Source organism: Pteropus medius, unplaced genomic scaffold (assembly GCF_902729225.1).
Source record: "Pteropus medius unplaced genomic scaffold, Ma_sr-lr_union100, whole genome shotgun sequence".
In the NCBI taxonomy this organism is placed as follows: Eukaryota; Metazoa; Chordata; class Mammalia; order Chiroptera; family Pteropodidae; genus Pteropus; species Pteropus medius.
The window spans coordinates 20612702-20637669 of record NW_024349802.1 but is presented as its reverse complement, the minus strand read 5'-3'; the positions used below and the strand labels follow the sequence as shown (position 1 = coordinate 20637669).

General features: G+C 35.5%; 1 protein-coding gene across 2 annotated transcripts in view; it reads left to right on the top strand.

Annotated features, from left to right (window-relative positions):
• The window catches only part of FAM114A2 (family with sequence similarity 114 member A2), a 31205-nt gene extending 8786 nt beyond the window's left edge, over positions 1-22419 (top strand). For both annotated transcript variants that reach the window (XM_039836666.1, XM_039836667.1), the window contains exons 6-14: positions 338-472; positions 993-1151; positions 1765-1888; positions 5773-5852; positions 13433-13555; positions 14057-14196; positions 15843-15915; positions 18982-19035; positions 20887-22419. In XM_039836666.1, the coding sequence (XP_039692600.1) occupies positions 338-472; positions 993-1151; positions 1765-1888; positions 5773-5852; positions 13433-13555; positions 14057-14196; positions 15843-15915; positions 18982-19035; positions 20887-20988 (990 nt within the window). In that variant the 3' untranslated portion in view covers positions 20989-22419. The remainder of the gene's footprint in view (positions 1-337; positions 473-992; positions 1152-1764; positions 1889-5772; positions 5853-13432; positions 13556-14056; positions 14197-15842; positions 15916-18981; positions 19036-20886) is intronic.
• The last annotated feature ends 2549 nt before the right edge of the window (positions 22420-24968 follow it).

Below are 24968 nucleotides of genomic sequence, written 5' to 3'. Positions count from 1 at the left end.
GCATTGGGAAGTTTCCAGTTTTTAGCTTTTACAAAGAGTGCTGCTGTGAGCATTCTTATACGTCCTTTGATAAACGTCAGTACAGCTGTCTGTTGAGTACATAACCACATGTGGAGTTGCTAGGTTATAGGATATTCATAGATTCAGCCGTAGTAGATACTGACAGTTTTCCGAAGTGCTTATATCAGTTTATATTCTCATAAGCAGTGGATGATTGTTTCTGTTGCTCCACCTTCTTGCCAGTGTTTGGTATTGTAAGCTATTATTTTGTATAATCAAAACACACAGATGTCTTTTTTTCCAATATTATTGTAATGAAGTTGCATGTGTTTCACAGGGGAAGAGCGTTATCAGTGGGGGTTTGGATGCCTTAGAATTCATTGGGAAAAAGACAATGGATGTAATAGCAGAAGGGGATCCTGGATTTAAAAGAACCAAGGGTCTGATGAACCGGCATTCTACACTATCTCAGGTACTATTTATCTTTACCTGTTTACTTCTTGTTTCTGTTTTGATCTGTGTTCTTGCCTGTGGGAACTTGGGCCTTTGTTAGTGTTTCCTTTTGAAGAAATTTGAATGATCTTTTTAAAGTAAGGCTTTTTTTTTTTGGAGGGTGTAGGTGGGACAGTGAGAGCTCTAATACTTAGAAAAATGCCTAGTTTATTTTTCTTTTCTTTTTGCAGGAAGCTTCTGTCAGTGCAGTACAAGATGCCAAGCCCTTTCATAGTTGTTTATTAGATTAATGTTTAAACCATTTCCAGAGAAACACCTGGTTTCTGGGGTGTTATTTACCCTGTCTAGAATAAAATTATGTGTGATCATTTATTTTTCCCTGCAGTTCCTGAGGCTATCACATTTGAATTGCAGTGCCAAAAATGAAAGAGCTATACTCTGTGCTGTTACCCATCTTAGCTTTGCCTTTCTCAACTCTCAAAACTCACCATTGAACTCTTCATTACTGCTGCAGTTTAATAACTCCATCTCTTTTTCAGGTTTTACGAGAGGCGAAGGAGAAGGAAGAGCAGTGGACCTCCAATGAGGTTACCGTAGACACGGACAAGAAAACTCACTATGGTCTACTATTTGATGAATTTCAAGGCCTTTCACATCTAGAAGCTCTGGAGATGCTTTCCAGGGAAAGTGAAATAAAGGTAATTTCAGAACAATTGTAACTGGAATAGTCTCCAAACAAAGGAATGCTGCCTAGTTTCTTTTTGTACTGTTGGAAGATGAAATGTATTTCAGAGGAAGGCTTGAGACTATGAAAATATGCCAAAACGAACAAACAAACAAAGAAGCTATTTGAACTAATTACTAGAAATAGAATGAGTTAAGTGTTATTTCTCTAAATTTAAACAAAAAGATTAACAAAGAGGTCTTAATAGCACATTTGTTATTTTTTCTTCACCTTGGTTTTTTTAGTTTCTTTGACTTAAGTTGCCAGTTTGGATACAGTTACCTGTTAGCTTTTAATTGATTCAAGACTATTTCATTTCCCCCCTAATTTCTAAGCCCTTATTAAGCACTAATAATTTCCAGACATTTCTGGCTTGTATTATTTTTGGAAGTACAGATTCTGCCTTTCTGTAATGAGCAGAAGTGTGGTCTGGATCTTTGTGTTAAGATTCTTAAGGAATACTTGTGTTGGTTGGTGAGCTCATAATTTTGATTTTAACTTGATATACAGCCTCTTCTTTATTTGAGAATCTTTTTTTTCTTTCATACTCCCACGACTTTTTATTATTTTATATTATGTTGGTTCAGGTGAAATCTATCCTTAGTTCTTTAAGTGGAGAAGAATTAGAGACTCTAAAACTTGAATTGGAGCAACTGAAAGAAGCATTTTCCTTAGCAGAGTTCTGTGAAGAAGAGGAAGAAGAGAAAAAAGGTAATATGAAAACCTAGCATCTGAGTGGGAAGGATTGTGCAGTGTATTGCTCTTAAAATAAATTGTTTTCTCTCCAGTTATACTTGCCCAATTTTACTTTTTTCATGGAGAATTTTCATGCAAAATTCTCTACTACTTTGTACCTGACTAAGCATTGATGTGAGCAGGTAGCCTTATGTGCATGTTTCCCCACCCTCTTCACTCCCCTACCCCAAATTCTTTGTGACTTCTCCAAGTCTAATTTTGCAACTCACATCTCTGCCTGCTTTTTCAGTTAGAGAGCTGCCCTTGTCAGATTCCTGTCTCAGTCTGGCTGGTCATCCCTATGAGATTTATATCCCTAGGTACTGCTCTCATGCCTCTCTGGCTCCTGCGACCCCTGTCCTCATCTTGAATCGAAGCATGCAGGGTGGCAGTTATCCAAAATGTGGGTGATAGTTGGTCTTTTTCATTTTTGAAAGTTGTTTTTTTATGCCATATTTTTAAGATCTGCATACCTCAGAAAATGTAAGTGTAATAACTACTCATTTTTTCAAAATTATCAGGAATTTAATGGTTTATATAAAGCATAATTTCCAGGCAACTGAATCTTAAGCTTTGAGTTACTTTATGTTAACATTTTAACTGGATGTATTTCTAATATATATTACACACCGAATAGATTTTTTCTTTTTAGTAGAACATAGTGAATACAGTTTTGCCTTTTTTTCGATGAAACAATCAGTTATAAACATTAAAAGTGAATTGAAAAATTCTTTCAGAGTCCATCAAGACATATAGGATCAATCACTCATGTGGTAAATTTTATCAGTGATTTGAAAAGTATGGTCCGTGGATCCTTGGCTCTCCAGGACCTCTTCAGGGAGTCCATAAGTCACAGCTCTTTTCATAATACCAAAATATTATTTACTTTTTGTTTGTTTGTTTGTTTTGACATTTGCACTAAGGATACAAAAAGAGTGGTGAATAAAATTACCAGTGCCTTAGCACAAATCAGGACAGTTGCACCGAACTATACTGATATTATATTTTCACTGCATTCACAATAAAAAAAAAAAAAAAAGGAAAGAAGTTGACAGTTTCGTTTACCCTGTCCTGATGAAACAGTAACAGTTAATAATTTTATTAAATCTTGACCCTAGAGCATACTTTTTCATTTCTGGGTGATGCATACTGAAGTTATCTCAAGGAAAAGCACTTGTATTGTCTGTGTTGTAAGCTGAATTACCTGTTTTTTTTTTTCTTTCATGAAATACCATTTTTATTTTAAAAGATTACAGTCACACAGGCTATTCAGAGTAGAATATTTAGTAAACATTTTCTTGAACGAAGTGTGCCTTCACTTCAAGGAAAACAACTGAACAGTATTTGTGACTGATGAATTTCAAACTAAGCAAAGTTAGGATTTTGTAAAACATATTTTCTACTCTGGTGAGCTTGACAGCTTCTCAGTGCTTACAGATTTTTCCAGTCAAATCCGTGGTGAGAATAACAAATTTGATCTTTTGGAGACATTACATAATGAAATGTGTTAGCATTTAGAAGATCTGAATAACTCCAAGAATCAGTATCTTCTAAATGACTAATATGTGATGTTATAAAATCATGGCCAAAAGATAGACTGATAGATTTTAATTTACTGTAAATGAGTTCAAAATTTCATGATATGAAATTTCAAATTCTACATTGCAGCTAACTTTTAAGAAATAAAGATTCGTTGAGTTTTGGTGTAGTATTAAAGAATATCCACAATTATCTGAAAAGGCTATTAAAATAGTTCTCTTTTTTTGAACTATGTATCTTTGTGAGCATGGATTTTCTTCGTGTACTTGAAGAAAACGACATATCATAACAGATTGAATGTAAAAACAGATCAAATAATCCAACTGTCGTTAAGCTAGACATTAAAGTTTTGCAAAGATCTAAAACAGTGGCAGTAATCTCACAAAAAAATTTTTTTTTTGAAAAATAATTATTTTTCTTAAAATATGTGTTATTTATGTTAAGTAGTGGGCTCATTGTTTTTAATGATTTAATACCTTAAACATTTCAGTTTTAATTTTTAATATAATAAATATTGATTGACATATAATTTACATTAAAAAATACTCTTGGGGTTCTCAAACATTCTAAGAGTGTATAGGGGTCCTGGGATCAAAATGTTTGAGAACTGCTAGATTAAGTTATCCTAAACTGCTATACTTTAAAAAATGTCTCTAATTGTTTTTTAAATTGTACATCTTTATTTCCTTTTGTGCATTTATCTGCCCATTTTTAAATTATCTTCACTATCATTGAGCTTGCTTCTGATAATACCCTAAAATAGGATTTTTTAGAGAATGAGATAAAAGTCTATAAATTAAAGTTCCATTTTTCCCCTGCACTCTATTGGATTATTTTGTGAACCTCTTGGGGTACATGCATCTCAGTATGGATTTAGATTATTGTACCCACATAATTTTGAGCTTAGCTGAGGTTTTAGATTTTTAGATAGTAAGATATGATTAGAAGTTGTTTAGATGTGTTATGTCAGTTACAATAGTATTATTTAGTGAGATTAGCTTTTCCCAAACCATATTATACCTGGGGTCACTAAACCATTTGAATTTTCTACCTTGAATGCCAAAAGGGAAGGACAAAAGAATAGCAGATGAAGAAAGAATAGCCAAGATAGAGTTTTTTCTCTAAGGATTTTGGGAAGAAAGCAGGTATGAAGCAGTAATAATCTGCCCTGATAAACCATAAAGTAGTGACTGAGAAGTACTCATGCAGATTGTTAATGCTGGATGATGTTGTGCACAAGAGTTCTCTCTGCATTCTGTGGTGCAATGAAGCCTTTGGCTGGGCTTCAAAGGAGACATTGGATAGGATTTAGATGCATAGGGAGGAAATGAGAGCATTTTCTGCCATTTATTTATATGTGTTGATCGTTTTTTGATCTTGACTTGCTTATTTGCATGTATGTTTCTCAAATATGAGTATTCTGTGTTCCCCGTCATCTCCCACCAGGCTTATTCCAACAGCTTCCTTACCATCCTTCCAACATTCTGTAATTCTTTTTCCTCTTATCCACCATTGTTTTTCACCTGGATCCTGGGTTATTGCCTTAGCCTTCCAGCCTCAGTTCTTGTTTCCCTTTCAGTCCACCCCTCACCCTAGGAGCCAAAATGATCTTCCTAAAATTTAAATTGGATGTATCTGTCTCTTTAAAATCATTCAGCAGCTTCTCATTCTCTTAATAAATTTGAATTCTTCACCATGGTTTATTTCCTGTATTACCTGGATTTTATTTTCCTTCCTAGCTTCATTTTACCCCACTTCTTTTCTTTACATTAAAACACTTCCAACCATGTTAAACCTCTTGCCATGGATTCTTTCACTTTAGATCTTTTACCTCTTTTCTCTGGCTGAAACTCTTCCATTCTCCTGGCTGACTAACTGTACTCATTTATGTGCCAAATTAAGTTCTTCTTTGGAAACACATGCATGGTGTCAGCTTAGGACTCTGCCTTTACCAGTTCTCCATTTTTACTTCTAGGATGTGATACAGAGCACAGGATTTAGAATGGGGGTGGAAAGGTCAAGGTTTGATTCCTAATTTGTTATGAGATTTAGAGGAAATAATCTCTTCAAGCTCTAATTTCTTCATCTCTAAAATGGAATAATGACACTCTTCTTATAAGCTCATTGAAAGAATTCACTGATAAGTATACCTAACAGGATTATATAAGCACTAAAGTACCATGCTCATATAAATCATGCTGCTGCTGTTATTACTACGACCATTCCTCTCCTTGTCCTTTTCTTGTCTCACCCCTGCTGCCCCGATGATCCTCACTGGTCTTTTTGCAGTGTTTTACATGGGATTTTTTTTTTTTTCTTAGAGGATGAAGACTTTACCAAAGAGATAACAGAGTTATTTTCCCAGCTGCATGTCTCCTCCAAACCAGAGAAACTTGCCAGGGTGAGTTATTACTTCTTTGTGATGTTCATTTTTTTTTTTTTTTAAACTTGTGTGGGTTTAGTGAAAAAAGAAGGTAAGATTGTAAATTCCTGGCAAGAATGTCATTGAAATTGAGGGCATATTCTGAGTTCCACACCTTCTGCCTGCCTGCTGCTCTCTCGGGTTAAAAAACTGAACTCACAATGGCACCCCCTATTCCTTCCCCTGGAACATATGCATCTCCCATCCTTACTTGTTTTTGTTTGGAATGCTTTGCTTGTCTGAAATCTTAAATTAAGCCACAGAATTGGTTAGCTTAAGTTGGAAGTACTTACCAGGCTTCATGGTACCAACGGGCTAGCCACTGTCCTTAGGGCTCTGAATGTTTCAGAGATAATGGGATGTGGCCCCTGGCCTTAGGAAGCTGGAGGTTGCCATTTCCTAGAGCCCAATGACTCAGTTAATGACCATTTAGCTTGTAGAAATGGGAGTCTCTTGGCCTAGGCCTTGGTCTTAGGTGGTGATGCTTGAGCTGTCTTTTTATACATGCGGAACATGGAGAGACTTTAGTCAAAGATCAGAGTGGGTAGGGAGGGCCTGTTTCCAGAGCAGTGTCCACATAGCATATATGCCAGTGCCAGCTCGAGGGTCTTGGGCTGCTTGCTGCCTCTTCGCCTTCCTCTCCCAATCTCAAGAAACATTTCAGTCCAGTTAGCAGCAGGCACACATTACTTCCTGGCCAGGGAGTGCTGATAGCCATTATATAGTCATCACAGTCATAACCTTCTCCTGCATACTACACGGTAAGGAATATGATGCTTGAGTGATGCTATCCTACTCTCCCATGCCCGGTAAAAATGCTGCATTCTCCAAGGAAGCTTTTCACACCACCCACCAGCTGCTCATCTCCCTCGTCTCAGCTGTAGCACTTTACTACAGTACTTTCTAGCTTGTATCATTGTATTTTTGTTGTGAAAATAATATTAAACTTAGAGAAAAGTAGCAAGAATAGTACAAACAACATTCATATACCTTTTATACTAGTGTACCTATTGCTAAACACTTCATTTGCTTAAGCATTTGTGTTTATGCATGTGTTCTCTCTTTCCTTCCCCTATCCCTTCTTCTCCCCTCCCCCCGTCCCCAGAACACACGTGCGCGTGCACACACACACACACACACCCTACATCATTATTATTACTAATGGGTCTGTTTTTGAGAGTAAATTATAAACATTGTAGCCCTTTACACCTACATATTTTAATACGTATCTCCTAAGAATATGGATATTCCCTTACCTAATCACAGTATTTACCAACTGCAGTAAATTAAACATTGATACCAGACTTTACTGTTATCCACATTCCAGTTTTGTTAGCTGACCCGATGATGTCCTTTATATCCAATTTTTTCTCTAACTTTAGAGCCAGTATATGATCACAGATTGTATTTAGTTGTTGTATACTTTTAGTCTCTTTTAATCTGGTATTAAAAGTTCCTCAGTCTTTGTCTTTTATGATATTGACATTTTTGAGAAATACAAGCTCCTTCCTTCCTTTATAAAAACATTATTTCTTATTTGGTGTTCATCTGATGTTTTCTCATGATTACATGTACAGGTTATACATTCTCAGCCAAAAGACCTCATAAGATGTATCCTGCCCATGGTATCACATCGAGGGGCACACGATGTCCATCTGCCCCTTATTGGTGGTGTGCTATCTGATTTTTCACCGTATAGTTATGTTTTTTTCCTGTGCTAATAATAAGTTTTCTTTGGGGAGACATTTTAAGATCATGCAAATATCCTGTTCCTCATCATAATTTCCTTCTTAGATTTAGCATCTATTCATGATTCTGCTGCACTAGTCTTTACCATGATGGTTGCAGGATGATGATTTGTTTCAACCCTAGCACGTGCTCCATTGGCTTAAATATTTAAGCATAAAGGACTGTAATGTTGATAATTACCAATTGGCTGTCTGCATTCTACTGCAGTTAAGACAGCCTATCTCTGCTTCCTTATTTCTTTATAGAGATCTCACGGATTTCTATTTTCCCCCCATTGGTTTATAATTTATTACTGTCCCTAATTTGGCGTTCAAATTATCCTTCTGGCTGACTACTGTTTAACATGCCCCTGTCATTTTTTGAATTTTTTTATTTTCTGTCATAACAAGATATTCTAGACTCATCTTGTACCTTCTACATTCTAACCCTATAATCAGCCATTTCTTTGAGGAGCCATAGTTCCTTTTTGATATCACAGACCAAAATCTGGATGATAGATATGCTCATTGCTACTGGGATGTCTTTGCTTCTAGGCCCTGTAGGTAGAGCTAGGAAATATATTCAGGAACACATACGCACATCTATATGTGTATACATATAAATGAGTGTATGTATATGTGAATAAATGTACACATGTACACGCATACATATTGTAGAGATCATGAATTCATCCCTACAGGATTCTCCCTTGTCTTTTCCCATTACACAATTGTTTTTCTGTTCTTCCATAGTAAGAACCCTGCCTCCCAACAACATTAGAACATTTCCTTATTTTCTCAGTCCAGTAATGCATTTGAAACGGTTTCATTGCTTTGCCTTTGGTACTGTAAAACCAACCTACAAAAAGAATTTGTGATTTATTTGCTGTCTCCCTATGTTAATTTAATTTTTGGATATATAGAATATTAACATGTTTCCAAAAATAAAAACTACAAAAATAGAGAAGTGTCACTCTCTCCCAGTTCCCATTCACACCATTCTCCCCTTTTCTTTTAGGTTTACACTTTCTTGTATATCTTTCCTGAATTTTTTTTTAGATAGGCAGATACTATTTTAAAGATAAGCAGATATATTTTCTTATCTCCTTATACAAAAGTTAACATGCTATATATATTTTTTTAGCACTTCGATTTATTCATTTACCCTTCTACATATGTATTTTCATAAATTTATCATAGGTTTATTTTTTATTTTTTTATAAATGTGTGTATCTTACTTCCTGTCCTAAATTTTAAATTTCTTCAAGGCTGGATCTGTGCATAATTGGTCCTTAAAATCCCACCACTACTATCTTCCACTTTCTCCGTGGTCTTGAGCAAGTTGCTTAACCTCTCCGTGCCTCAGTTTCTCTGTAAGGTAGGATTTAATGTGTTGATGCACACAAAACTCCACAGAGTACCTGGCCCATAGTAAATGCTCACCATTGGTGGTCTTATAGAAGCTAGCACAATGTATTATACAGTAAGTTTTCACTTAATGAAGTTGATAGATTCTGCAACTTTAAGCAAAACAATGTATAATGAAAACCAGTTTTACCATAGGCTAATTGATATAAACAAAAGTTAAGTTTCTATGGTATCTCATCAACGTTATAACATTGAATGAAATGACATTATTCAAGGACCTGCTATATATTTTTTTAAATGTACATGTGTTCAATAAGCCTTTATTTTGCTAGGTTCTAGGGAAACAGTACTGAAAAAGACTGTGCTCAAGAAGATAATAAATTATTTTTAAAGGGCTAGTCACCCTTTATTTATCTGGTAGCTCTAGCCATTTTCTGAAAGCAATTTTCATACTGTTTATATTTTGGACATTGAGACTTAAGATATAGAATGATTAAGGACCAGGGCCTGATTATTCCTAAGGATTTATATGGTAAGTATGTGTGATGTAAGGGAAAGCAGTGAAACAGGAGTCTGAGAACAGTTATGATTCTTATTCTGACCCTCACATGTAATGTGGGAAAATCTCATTTTTTTTCTCTAGGCCTCATTTTTTTTTCCACTGGAAAAAAATAAGTGGTTGAAGAAACTAAGAGCAAAGGCACTATTTAATTCCTAAGCCTCCAGATCTTACCAATGGGAAGTTCCAGGCTGAATTCTTGGTGGGGGGTGGGTAGCATTGAAATTTTTTTGAAAGGGATGATAAATTACACTGAGTTGGCACAGTAGACCATAATGACTTCACTTAATGTATTTATTACCAGAGAGGTCATTTGAGTATGCACTATGCCAGCTGAAATATCTCCAAGTATATTAAATTTATGGTATCAGTTTTCTTTTTGTTTTATATGGCCTTATCTCTGTCCATTTTTCTTTTTTTAATCTCAGATAAATCAATCTCTGGTTTTCCTCTCATTTTATCTTTTCAAAGAAATTGTAGAGAATTTCACAAACTGTTTCTACTTATGATTCCTTCCAGCCTCATCTCTCATTTTTCTATAAAAATCTCATCACTCCAACCTCATCTTCTATCATGCTTCTCCCATATTGTCTTTTGTTCTGTCCTTTAAATACACCAACCTGATTTCTCTCTGAGTACAATTCTCATTGTCTAAATATTGACATAGCTGACTCCTTTTAAACTTCAGATTTCAACTCAAATCTTACTCTTCAGAGACCGTTCCTGACCACTCAAAGTCTGCTTTCTATTCACCAAGTCCATACTTTCCATTATTTCATTTTATTTTCTTCACACACATGTTTGCTTGTTAATTGTCTTTCTGTACTGGAATAAAGAACAGGGCCATAGTTTGTATTAGTTGCCATTGTATCCCCAGCACCTAGGATCGTATATAGTGCATATTTGTAATAAATGAATGAATTAATAAATACTTGTGCCCTATATGTACTGGTCTTGCTAGTTATCTCACAGTTTTCTTAACATACTTTGTGTGTTCTTGCTTCCAATTCTTTATATGGTTCATCGTTTTTCTGAATTTAAGAGTTTAATGTAGGAAGGTTATAGATCAGAACCAGGTTATTCCTGAGGGATTTTGTGGGAAGCTTTATTATAGGGGAAAGAACCTTGAAATGAATATCCGGATACATAGGTTTTGCTCTTGCTCATTTATGTTGTGGCCTTGGGGTATAGCTCCACCTATTGATCCTTAAAGGCTCAACCCCAATGCTATATCTGTAATACAACTGGTGATTCTTTCACTTCTCATTTGGAATACTCTCTGGATTTCTGTTGCCAGGTTACATCTCTGAATGCATTTTGTCTATAAGTTACTCAAGTGGATGCCTTCATTTAATGACAACAAACATTTTTTTAGAAACCAGGACTCACTCAGTTGGAAATGACAGAAACTTAAGTCAAAATGGCTTAAGAAAAAGGGGCATTTATTAGCTCAAACTCTCAAAGCAAGGGGCAAGACTGGCTTCAGGCATGGCTATCCACCCAGAAGCCTTTCCCCTCTCCATGTCTTGACTCTGCTTTCTTCTGTTAGGCTTCGTTCTTAGGGAAGCTTTTCCACATGGTGGTAAGATGACTACTAGAAGCTTCAGGGTGACTTTTTCTAGTGAGTAACTCCAAGAGAAAGGAGACTTACCTTTTTTAGTAATTTTATTGGATGTCCTGAGGCTGGTGCCCATTGACCTGGCTTAGGTCACTGTTTCATTCATGAATTAGTCACTGTGCCAACTGGGAGATTAATATTCTCAGTAGCTGAACCTGAATCGTTTGCCAACCCTTGGAGCCAGAGGATGGAGCAACCCCACTCAAACCACATGAACTGAGAAAAATCTAGAACCTACTATCAAAAGAAAGGACATATGGAAGCTGGCTAGGTAAAAATAGTAGATGATTTCTGCAGGCACTGGGTGTGCAAATCCAAATGAGACACTACATTTATCTTATAATAATGTAGGTTATTTAGGAGATAGTCGTGTAATTAATTTTAGTGTATTTTGGTAAGTTCTAAGTTGAAAGGGTGCTCTGGGAACTGTGGACATACAGAGAAGAGTTGTTTAGGTGCTCAGTTTCCTGGAAAGCCTTTGAAAGTTACCTGGAAGAGATGATGTTTGGGTGGAGATTGAAAGGAATTAACAGCTGCCCTGATTTGGGAGAAAAAAAATGGAAGGGCATTCTGGACTAAGGGAATAGCATGAACAAAGAATAGGCACATTGCAGGTCATTATTATCAGATTTGAAAGTAGTTAAGAGATGAAGTGGTAAGAGATGAAGCTGGACATATAGATAAGGTCTGGGTCATGGGGACTTAAAATCATGTGAAAGAGCATAATCTAGTTGATGTGGAGTCATTGAAGGGAAAAGGAATGATCAGCTCTTGGCTTAGATAGATCACTAGTAGCATTATGGAGAATGGATTTACGATGAGCCAGATCAGAAGCGGAGAGACCAGAGTACTGTTGCCACAAAGTGGATCTGAACCCAAGTAGTTGTAGTAGAGAGGAAGAAGAGAGACTAATTGGAGAAATATGTAGGGTAAAAGTCAGACTATATTGGTGATTGATTGGAAAGGTAAGAATCTAGGATGGCTCACATATTTTGGCTTGGATGAATGGTATATGGGAAATAAAAGATAGAAAAAGACGATGAATTAAAATTTTGTACATGCCTATAGAGATACCTTGAGAATATCTTGATACATACGTCTAAAAGGCAGTTGGAATGTGTTGTTTCAGGAGAGGTCAGTGAAGGAAATAAGGACTTAGGAGTCAGCAGCAGGTAGGGAATAGTTAAAATCACTGCAGTAGAATAGATGGACAGGAGAGGGAGTAGGGCAAGGAGAGAGCCAAGGCTAGAATTTTAGGTAATTCTGTTGTTTAAGGAATTGCCAAAGCAGGTCAGTATATACAGGAGACTGAGGAGGAATGTCATAAGGGGTGCGGGGAGAACCAGAAGAGAGTAGTGTTATAAAACTTAAAACTAGAAACAACCCACAGGTCCATCATCAGAATAGACAAATAGTGGTATATGAATAAAATGAAGTACTACACAGCAATACATAAGAACAAACTGCTGATATATGCAACTGCATAGGTAAATCTAACAGGCAATATGATGTGCATAAGAAGCCACACAAATTAGAACATACTTATGATTCCATTTATATGCGTTTTTAAGAGCAAATAATTTATAGTGAGACAGAAGAGCGGTTACCTTTGAGCAGGGGAAGGAGGACTCAGTTTGAGCAAGGGGTATGGGGGACCTTCTAGGGTGATGGGAATGTTCTGTTTCTTGATCTGGGTCACAGTTGCATAGGCATATACACATGTAAACATCTCTTGACTCATGCTCTGAAGATTTTGTTCTTTACTATATATAAGTTACACCTCAGTTTAAAGAAAGCCAAAGGATTAGATAATTCAAGAAGGAGTGAGTGGGCAGCAGTGTTAAGTGTTGTAGAGAGATCTAGTAAGTTAATTACTGAAAAGCTAGATGTTATTTTCTTTTCCCCCCTCTTTAATTCCCTGCCCCCCACTTCCACCCCTGACCTATGGATGTTGCCGTCTCCCCTTAAGAACTGGATCTCTGAAGGTGGGACATCTCTTTCCACGAGCTCGTGTCGTGACCCCAGGGCCTGGCACAGCTGGGGCCTGGCACAGCTGGGGCCTGGCACACGTAGGGTATGGTCCATGGCTCCAACTGGAGCACGAACCTAGGACCTTCTGCGTGTAAAGCAAACATGCTAACCGCAACACTATGGAGCCACCCCCTAGATGTTATTTTCAAATGAGAACGAAAGCATCGACTTACATGATGCTAACATGTTCCTGTTAGGTGCACAGTAATTTTGGTGAATTGAATTGTTGATGGACAATAATCTTTTTCTTATTTAGGCAAGAAATACAGCCTATGAATGGATTAGGACATCTCTGGCCAAGCCTTTAGAAGAGAAGGGAGAAGGAGAAAAACAGTTGGAAGGAGAAAAAACTGAGCAACTCAATAAAAATTCAGTAGAGGTAACCAAAACAAATAAGGCTTCTCTCCCCCGCCGCCCCATCTTTAAAGATTTGAGATATGGGGGTATTGCAGTCAGGAACCTAAGCTGCTTTGTATTTCGTTTCACTGCCATCCATAATTTCTGCCTTGTGTTCTAAGATTGCAACACCTTAGTTCCAGACTGTAGAATGAAAGAAGTGAAGAAGAGACAAAGGGTACATGTGTGGTGTCATAAGGAAGTTTCTTGAAGCTGCCACAACACACTTTAAATCTTTTGGCCAAAACTTAGTCACATGGTCACACCTGACTTTAGGTCAGCCTTTGTTTTCACAGCTATGACTCTTACTATAAAGTTATGTTACCACTATGTAAGAAAAGGTTTATTGAAGGGCAGCTATTAGTTGCTATTGCTTTCAAGCTATTGAGGCCTTCAGTATGAGAGAAGCAAGGTGCTTTTACTTTCTCAGAGATAAAAAACCGGTGCTGTGTTTTGTTATGCTTTGTTTTGTTTTTCCATTCAGGATATCCATGCATTTGCAATCCGGAGCCTAGCAGAACTGACGGCCTGTTCAATTGAACTGTTTCACAAAACAGCAGCTCTGGTTCTGCATGGCCGGAAGCAGGAAGTGACAGCCATAGAAAGGAGCAGAACTCTTTCCCAGTAAGTAATGAGTATCCCTCTAAATGATGAAAATTGCTGAAAGAGTTTTCTTGGCTTATTTCCAAAGTTTTAGAAACTTTCATCTCAACAATATGGTGTTCACACTGCACCATTCATGTATTAGAAGTTTGTTTACTTGGGGTTTTAGTTAATAAGTAGCCAAGGGTGCTGTTTCTTTTCATTGAGTCTGTATTATAAATCTTCTTTTTTTTTATATTAACTACTTCATACTCTGAAAACTATTCTTCTCAGATTATTGGTCTTAATAGGAATAGAATTTTGCATAAGTAAAAACAGAAAATAGTTCTAAGAACCTTAATTCTTAATAGTTATAAGTTATTGAGTGTTAATTATAATAAGCCAGGCATCATGCTAAGGGTTACATGTATCATTTCTAAGTTTTACAACAATACTGAAGGTAAATGATTAGTCCAGCTTTGAAAATGAGGAAATGCAAGCTCAAGAGAAGTAAATCAGCATGGGTTATGCAGACTGAGATTTAAAACCAGATCTGGCTAAGTCCCAAACTCCGTTTTTCTTCCACCACAATATCACAGATTTTAAACAGAAGTTTCAAAAATAATAGAATATAGGTAGTTTTAGGAGGAAAAATAAAAGACCCACTAATTTCTAAATAAATCTCTTAATTAAATAATGAGAATTTTTATTGGGAAAAAAATGTGTGTGAGAGTGTCCATTGTGTTCGGATTGGGAGGTGCCCTTGATATTCTTCAGACTTCTTCCCCTACAGTTTCGCTGCCCCTCTGTAACATTGTAGAAGCGGGGCCTGGTTTTATTTTGAACATCTTTGGGATGAAGGACTCAGAATCCCAAAGCAGCCTGTTCTGTGGAAAAGCAGCCATTTCTAGTCCTTGGAATGCTCTTTCAGTCATGGCTCACTCCCTCACTGAATTCAGGTTTCCATTCAAACACTGCCTTCTTTCACCACCCAATCTAAAGTAGTATCTTCTACTATTTTCTAATTCTTTACTTGCTTTATTTTCTTAGGTCATATCACCACCTAGTGTATATGTATGTATATATAAGTTTATAAATCTATATTTATTAAGCATACATATACACCTGCATGTACAGTGTGTTTGCATGCGTACGTCAACACATACACACATATAGCCATCTACATATACTTATATGTAGTCTCTCCCTTAATTAGCAAATAAGTTAAAATCTATGAAAACTGGGACTTTGCTTGTTTACTGATAGATCCTCAGTGCTTAGAACTTGGCACAAAGGAGACTTTCAGTAAATAATTGTTTAATGAATGAATGCATATTTAACTATATTTCTAAATGGAATGTAGTACCTTTGAAACACTATCTTGTCTCTTTACTTGAAAGTATATTACTTTCTACAGGATTTTGTAGGAAATTGTTTTTCCAAGGAGTGAACTTCCTCTTCCTGTAGCATATGAACACCTACCCAAATGGGTCCCCAAATGCATTAAGTAGCTGACTTAGGCATATTTACTCCCTTTTAAAGCTTTCTTCTTTTATGTGTAGTTCTAGGAGTGATTTGTTTTCTTTTTCTTTTTCTTTTTTTTCCTGACAGTTGTTAAAAATAGCTTATTAAAAAAATGAGAAAGAAAAACAAAAAATGGAACCCTTGTGCTTTTCTCCCTTTTGTAGGATGACAGTTGTGTTGTGTAAAGAGTTATCCTCTCTGTCTAAAGAATTTACCACCTGCCTAACAACTGCTGGGGTAAGAATTCATGCCTCTTATTGGGCTATTGTCTGTTTTGTTTTGTTTTTAAAACAGCTTTATTAAGATACAGTTTACATACCATAAAATATGCCCATTTAAAGTATACAATTCATTGGTTTTTCAGTATATGTACAGAGTTGTGCAGCCATCACTAGAATCTAATTTTAGACCATTTTTATCCTTCAGAAGACCTCATACCATTAGCAGTCGCTCCCTATCCCCTTCTCCTCTGCACTCTTCTAGCCCTAAGCAACACTAGTCTACTTTTCAGTCTCTAGATTTGCCTGTTCTGGATATTTAATGTAAATGGGAATTGTACATTAGTAGTATTTTGTGTCTGGTTTCTTTCACTTAGCATAATGTTTTTGAGATTCATCTACATAGTATCAGTACTTCCTTTATATTACCAAATAATACTCTTATAGATATATACCATATTTTTTAAATCTGTTCATCAGTTAATAGATACTTGGATTATTTCACTTTTTGGCTCTAATGAGTAATGTTACTATGAACAGATTCATGTATGCTTTCCTTTCTCTTGGGTGGATAGCTAGTTGTAGAATTGCTGGGTCATATGGGTGATATGGACTGTTGAGAAACTTCTAGACTGTTTTCCAAAGTGGCTGCATCGTTTTTATATTCTTGCCAGCAATGAGGATTCTAATTTCTCCACATCCTTGCCAGCACTTGTTTTTGTTTTTTTTTTTTAAATTTTTGCCATCCTAGTAGTTATGAAATAGTATCTCATGTTAGTTTTTATTTGCCTTTTCCTTACGTCTAATGATGTTGAGCATCTTTTCATGTACTTGTCGACCATTAGTATGTCTTTTTTAGAGAAATATCTTTTTGAGTCTCTTGTTTATTTTTAAACTGGGTTAGTTGTCTTTTTATTTTATAAATTGGATTATTTATTATTTTTCTTCATTATTTTGTATTATTTTAATTATTTGTCTTTTTTTAATTTACCACTGAGTCGTAGAAGTTCTTTGTATAGTTTGCATACAAGTTATTTATTAGATACATGATATGCATATATTTTCTACCAGTCCAATTTCATTTTCTTGATAGTGTCTCTACACAAAAGTTTTTAATATTGATGAAGTCCAGCTTGTGAATATTCTTTTTTTATCACTTGTACTTTTGGTATTGGATCTAAAGAATTATTGCCCAACCCAAGATCGTGAAGATTTACTCCTATGTGTTTTTTCTCAGAATTTTATATTGTAGCACTTATATTTGTCTATAATCTGTTTTGAACTAATTTGTGTGTAATTTGTATTGGCATATTTTATGGTATGTAGTGTGTGTGTGTGTGGGGGGCGATTTCATTCTTTTGCATGTGGATATTTAATTTTCCCAGTATCATTTATTGAAAGCTTTTTCCTATTGGATTGTCTTGTCTTTTTATTTTTCCAAAAATCAATTGACCCTGGACAAACAGGTTTATTTTTGCACTTTCATTTCTATTTCACTGATCTCTATGTGTATCCTTATGCCAGTACCATATTGTCTTGATTAATGTAGCTTTGTACTTAGTTTTAAAATCAAGAAGGTAAGTTTTCCAACTTTTTTTTTTTCAAGGTTTTTGTTTATTTGGGACCCTATGCATTTCCATTTGAATTTTAAGGTCACCTTGTTTATATGTGATTTTCGTAACTCATTTTGTTCTCTCTTATGAAGTCTCCAGTATATTTTGTGCTGTACTCTGAGACCTGTGTTAGAAATGTAGACCTTGATAAAAAACCCCAGTATTTGACTTTAGTTTTAAGGAGTAGCACCTTACTTAGATTCTGGCAATTCTTGTGTTTTACAGTTGTCAGTGAGTGGGAGAGTTGTAGTTAAAGCTGAAGTTTTTTTTTTTTGTTTGTTTGTTTTTTTAAGGAATTGTAAAAATTTACTGAAGATATGTGAACCTATGGAAGATGATTCAGAAATCAGTAATCATTAGTTAGGATAAAATAAAATCAAGGGCATTTTATTTATTTATTTAATCAAAGACATTTTAAATGAGCAAATGAAAATTGTAGTAAACCACACTCATAGATACATACGGGAAAACAGATGGGTGGTTGCCAGAAGTAGGGGTGGGGGATGGGCAAAATGAGTAAAGAGGGTCAAAAAGTACAGACTTCCAGTTGTAAAATCATGGGGATGTAATGTATAGCATGGTGACTATCGTTAATAATACTGTATTGCATATTTGAAAGTTGCTATGAAAATAGATCTTAGAAGTTCTCATCACAAGAAAAAAATTTTTAGCTATGTATGGTGATGGATATTAACTAGACTCGTTGTGATTATTTTGCAGTATATGTAGATATCAAATCATTATTTTGCACACCTGAAACTACTATAATGTTATATGTCAGTTATTCTTCAATTAAAGTAAACATTACTTTGTAGTAAGTAGGTGTCACTGTGGTAGCATAATTAATCTGGACCTTTAAATTTATTTTAGTTAAGAGCATGGCCCAAATTAATTTTTCTTACTTTTGAATTTAGATTATACCTGAAAGGGATAATCCTGTGATAGAGCTTCTCTTTTCATCTTATATTTTCTTTAAGAAAACTTCTGAGTTTTCTGAAGTTAATCTTCTGAGGCCAAACCTTTCCATGTGTTTTATAAAGATACTTTAATCCAGTAAGTCAACTATAAGGTGCTGACACATGCGAGTATTAAATTTGCATTACTTAGTTCTGTGTTTTCCAAACAGCTTATCTTAACCGTTGAGTATATTGAGCACATGTTTCATGTCTGCCTATTTTGTTTTAATATTTTTCTAAAGTTTTTTGGTCCAGTGTACCATTAGTATCCATTCCCTCTTCCAAAATGAAGATATTTAAAGTCAATAAAAAACTACAAAGGAAGACTCTCAATTTGTGTAGCACAGAAATTTAAAGCACTTCCAGAGATGACATTTTGCTCTCTCTCAGTCCAGACTTTCTGTGCTTACATTTGTATTTGGGGGCCTGTGTGTGTGTTTCAAAGTGGGATTGTACCATGTTTATTGTTTTATTTTAATCTGCTGTGCACATTTAACACTGTATTCTTTATTCTAGGTCAAAGAAAAGGCAGACATCCTTAATCCATTAATTACTGCAGTATTTCTAGAGGTTAGTAATTGTTTTTAAGTCTCTAACTTCTAGGCATTTTGTATTAATTCTTCTTAAGTCTTTATGTTTTGGCTTTTTTTTGTTTTTTCACCAGATTAGTAGTTGATACATATATGAACAAAATGATATGTATTTGATGCATATTTACTATTCATTAATTAGAAAACGTAAAAGATGAAACAGCTGGGTAAAGTGCAAAGGAAGAAGCAATATGCTGTCATTACTTAGTACTACCATAGGCAGTTTATGGACCGTTCTCAGCAATGAAACACATTCTGGAGACCAGTGGATAAACATGAAGAGCTGAAAGTTACAAACAGAAAAACACTGCTTCTTAAAGGAGTAAGGTGTGTGCAGAGGATATTTGTTACAAAACAAAACATGTTGTCATTTCCTTGCCAAGAAATTTGCTGTGTTTTGTCAAAGACTTTCCTTTCCTGTATTTACATAATCCTCATCAGTCCATTAGATTTAAGGAGGTATAGGTGGTTTAAGTCCATGAAAAAGAGGGGTACAAGAGGATCTCATGATGTATTATATTGCCTCCATGTGTGATGCCTTCTAGATTCTGTTTTAAGTACTCTTATCTCGTAAATTAATTGTGCAAATAATTTAGATGTTTGATTGATGATCTGTTTAAAACATTTATGTAAGTCTGGTGGGGGTGGTGGTGAGAAAATACGTTTGATAATTGGTTAGGTTTTTAACATCAGTTGAAAAATTTTTTTGCTACTGGACTGTTACTTCAGTTTTTAATTCTTTTAAAATCACCACCAACAAAATGCCTTTAATTTCTTAACTGCGCAGCTTTCCTTGAATAGTCAGGGAAATTATTCTGATCACTTAAACAAATTTTTTTTTTAAAAGTAAGTTTGTGATTTAGTAGATGGCAGAGTGGTGAAAGAAGTTTGCAAGCCAGGAGCCCAGTCCTGTGCTTGATCTTCCCTGATTTGCTGTATGACCCTAGACCAGGCATGTACCTTCTTGGCAATCTCATACAAAGTAAGAGGTTAGCTAGATGGTCTCTGAGGGCTCTTTTGGCTGGAAAATTCAGTATCAAATGTCACACTGAAGTTTAAATAGGAGTAGTTGCCATTGGTAAATCCAAAAAAGGTAAATTTACTTGATATGGGTTCCCTGTTGCTAGTTCAAGTTGATTGTACTTGCTTATAGATTTGTAACACTTTTCCTTGAAATTATACGTTTTTATCTTAATGTTATGAACTCTCTTGTTCTTCTTCTGGAAGGTCAGATATGAATAAAGTCCAGCAACTCTGAATATAATAATTCCATAACAATTCTTATAAATGTTTGTTGTACTAGATAGAAATATATCTATACTGTATCATCTTTGAAAGCAGTATTTCTTGTTTATATTTGTGAGCACCTGTCTCATGTTCACTGATTGTGTTGAGTCCGTGGAAGAAGAGCTATCACAACAGACAGGAAATCCTGTTGCTGTAGATTCGCAGCCTTCTGAAATCCTCTTTGAGTAATCGACTAAAATGTTGTGACAGAATCTACCCATTCAGTCAAGGAATAAATAAGCTTTGAATGCCAAATTTGAGCAGGATGCCAAAGAGTAGTTATTATTTCTGAAAGGCAAGTTGGACAAAAATACTGACATTCTTTTTTGGTGCTGTCATATCATCTTAAGAGCTAGATCATTTTTTCTCTTATAACTTTACTAAAATAGTTAAGTTTGTCCTTATTTGCCAGGCTGCAGGTTCAATTAGGTTGTAAAAATCAATCTGTTTTGTTGTTGTTGTTGTTGTTGTTGTTGTTGTCGTCTTGTAGTATATTTTTTAAGTGACTGATATTTTGTGTTTCTTGTTTTTTCAATCCTGACAGGCATCAAATAGTGCTTCCTATATTCAAGATGCCTTTCAGCTACTCTTACCTGTACTGGAGATCTCACTTATTGAGAATAAGACTGAATTACCAGAGGCATGAATTGCAGGTCCAGAGGCCTTTGTCAGAACATTGAAGGAAGGGAAGATTTCAACCTGAGACTTGTGATGGCCAAGAAATGCCACTGTATTCTGGGTACCCTTGCGCAAGTGAGGGAGAAGGGTTATTTTAGTATATAAAAATTCAGGTAGGATAGCTGGTTTACAGGAAATTTGTTGCCTTCACTGCTTGGCTGCAGTATTCACGTTCTCACACTGCTCTTTCCAGTTCTTATAATTAATAAATTATTTGAAGAGTAACTTTTATAAGAAAGTTCAAAAATAATAGCTCTAGAAAAGTCTAGTGCGACACCCAGGCAAAAATATTGGTCTTTCTTTGACAATCCAAAAAGCTAACAGTTTTGTCATGGATATGATTTCGTAGCCCATAGATATAACTGGTTGTTAAGCAGGAGAAAAAGAACTTAATTTACTATTCTAGAATTCACATGCTTTATATGTTAATGCTATATACATTCTCCTTTCTATAATAAAATCTGTGGTTTCAAGACATCTGAGTATATATAAACTGTAGTATTACTCTTTATTACATGAATTCTTGGAATTGGTTAGAAAGTTTCATCTGCTCTTTAATTCTCAGCAGATACCTGGCATTTAGGAAAAACTCTCAGAATATACTTTAGCCACATGAATTAAATATAGCAAAGTGCCTTTTGGCTTCAAATTGCTCTTCCACTCCAAGATCACAAGCTTCAAATTATAGTTGACCCCCACTCAACTGGGTTCAAGACGAGTACGTGCAATTAAGAGAAAGAGTTGCATGTTTGCATATATTCTGAGTCTCTCAGGATGTTTTTCATGCATACCCCATGTGCAGGATAAATTCTTTAATAGCCAGCTCCAAAGGAGTGTTGAAGTGCTTTTGGTAATGAGATTTTTGTTGTTTGACTATTGTCGAAATGGACTGTAGAGTCCCATAGAAATGATGCTCGTTTATGACAGGATTTAACCTGTAAGGCACAGTATATTTTTTCCTCACTCCTTTTTCTTTGTTGTTTTAATGTATCCTTTAGCATATTCATAAATATAACTTTTATCCTTCAGGTCTTCAGCCTTTTTTTTTTTTTTCTTTCTCCAAAAGTTTATGACACTAAAAGCATATCATCTTCCTAAAAGCTATTTTGGTAGTCACCCTTTTAAAAAAGTTCTCTAACTTTGTGGTTTTTAATGATTCAGGTGACTTTTGTGAGTTCTGCCACTCATCTTCTAAAACCTTTAAATAAAGTGTAATAATCATGCCAATTTATCCTCTTATTTTTTCAAACATGAGCCCCAGTGTCTCAGACCAAAGAAATAGCAAAGCAAAACTATAATTTAGATCGATATCGACTATTTCTATGTAATCGCTTTATTTTGGGGTTAGGGGTCAGTTTGTAAGCAAAGAAGAAAATAAATAGATTTGGCTAAAAATGTATACCTATAGCACTAAAATGTTACTTTGTTTATATTCTGTTCTAATCAGAAAAATTTTGGAATATTTCTTTTTATAGACAAATTTCTCCCTTCCAAGTGAGTAATTCTGAAATTTCAGAAAAACGGTTAACAAAGCTGTTGTCCCAAGTTCTGATTTCTTGCATCAAGCTCGGTTGCTGTGTCTGAACCTGGATCCCTTGAGGAAGGTTTAGGAACTGTTCACACTACCTACTGCCTGTTCAGGCTCTTGTATAGTGGCAGTTTGCAGTTTTTCTCTTTGCTCTAGAGACATATCTTAAGATTTTTCTTTCAAGAAGAGGGATATAGATGTTGAGAACAGAACAATGACTCTTTTTATGTGCCTATCTAGATTGCATCCCTGAATTTGACCAGTTTTAAGATTAGACCTTTAAAAGCTGAATGTGACTCACTGCCTCTTTCTCCCTCATTCCTCTCATCAGCTTCCTCTCACCCACCCAAATGATTTTTAATGGATTTAGGAGACCACCAATGAAATGATGGAAGGACCAATTAATTTCGAGTAGCAATTGCCTACCTTTCACTCAGAATATAATGGAAAAAAAAAAGTTCCTTGATTCAGTAAAGATAGAAATAAGAGCATAAACATTCATTTATAGATGAATACATAAATTCAGGGGACACTTTGGAACTTACTGGATCATGGTGATGGTTTTTGGATGGTACATGCTTCATTATTCCATTTGGGACGGGTATATGATGTAGTTTCTAGATGTTACCCACTCTTTTGGTGCTATTTCCTTTAAATTTTCTTGTGTCTAAGATTTACCACTATGTCCTAATACGTGCTACCCCACTTTCCAATTCAACTGAACCTTGATAAAATGTTCAGTTAATACTGGAATAAAAGCTTTTCTTCCTACTCTCGGGATCTTTAAAGGCTATGATTAGAAGAGACTTCAATGAACTAATTTTTGTTTTCCTTTTATAGGAAAAGAATGTTGTTAAGGGCAAGGTGTATTTTCCTTACTCGTTTTTGATAGTTTTATTTTTTTAGGTATAGATACCCAGATTGACAGGCCTCTGAAATGTGAAATTAGTGCTGATTTCCCAAATGTGAATTTTTCAGTCCTACAATCAAGAAACGAGACATTGTGGGTTTCTTCACCTGAATGAGGACCCTCTCTTTTGTACTTGTTTTTATCTAAAGAGCCATTTGAGAGAGAGATGTTTTGTAAGTAGTTGTTATTGATGTCATCATTTGAGAAAGACATTTTCCCATATATTTAGATACATTCTGAATTTTAAAGGTGAGAATATTCTTCATGTTGATAAAACCCAGAATAAAATTGTACCCACAGTGGGCGCTCAATAAGCATGATAATTACAAATATGTTAAAAGATTCAAATCTCCTGTTATGTCTTAACATAGGGTGGTGCTCATTTTCATAAAAGACTTGAAGCATGTGGGAAATGAGGAAGTTCTAAAAATAGCAAACTCTTAATATGTCATCCAGAGCTCTGGCTGATATATGATGAGAATTTTGAAAACTTGCGCATTGGTGTCACTTTCCAGCTACACCCTGATAATCCTCAAGCAGCAGTCCACTCATTCTTCTCTGTTTTACTTACGGCCCTTTTCATTACTTTTTTTCTTGTTACTACATCATCTGGCCAAAATCCCAAAGTCCTTTCATGTCTAATTATCAGTTTGCCAATCAACGCTTCAGCATTTTTTTTTTTAATTGGAATATTCTCTGAACTTTTTTATCCTTTAAACTAAAGACAAAGGAAGACTACAGTGTTTGATCACTTCACTCTTTTGCATTAATGTTGAAATTCTAGACATTTAAGTTTTCTGTTTGGCCTACTCTTGTAAAGGGCAGATAGACTATAAAGTGAGTGAAATCATGTTTTTACTTGTCAGTCTCCCATATATTTGTCTCTTTCTGTATACACTGGCCATTACTATGCTCTTAAGCTAGTTCTAAAGGGGAATTTGTTTTCATGACTTGACTATGGGTGCACCAATATGCTTAATTTTTTAAAGCACATTTTAAGTTGGAATGGAGTAGTTTGTCAATACCAGGCACCATGGGATATACTTTCCTTTGTAAATCCTAAAACTGCTCTGTGAGGCAGGACAGCGCCCCCCGCCCCGCCCCCCCAATTTATGGGTTTGCAGGATGGTGTAGAAGTTAGGTGCAGACAGACTCAAAATTGAATCTCAGCTCCCTCATTTTCTAGCCCAATAATCACGAGTAAGCTGCTTAATCCCTTAAACTGCAGTTTTGTCATCTGTAAAACCGATCTCATAATAGCACTTGTATTATAAAGTCATCGATAGAATTAGTTAAAACTCTCTGTGTAAAATAATGCCTGCCATATAGCAATACGACCTAATGCTTAGTGAACACAATGTGCCAGGCACTGTTCTGAACATTTTGCATGTATTATTTTAATCCTCATTATGAAATAGAAACTATTAGCATGCCCATTTACAGATGGAAAAGCTGAGGCAAGAGAGGTTAAGAACTTGCCTGAGGTTTTGGTAGAGTCAGAATTCAAACC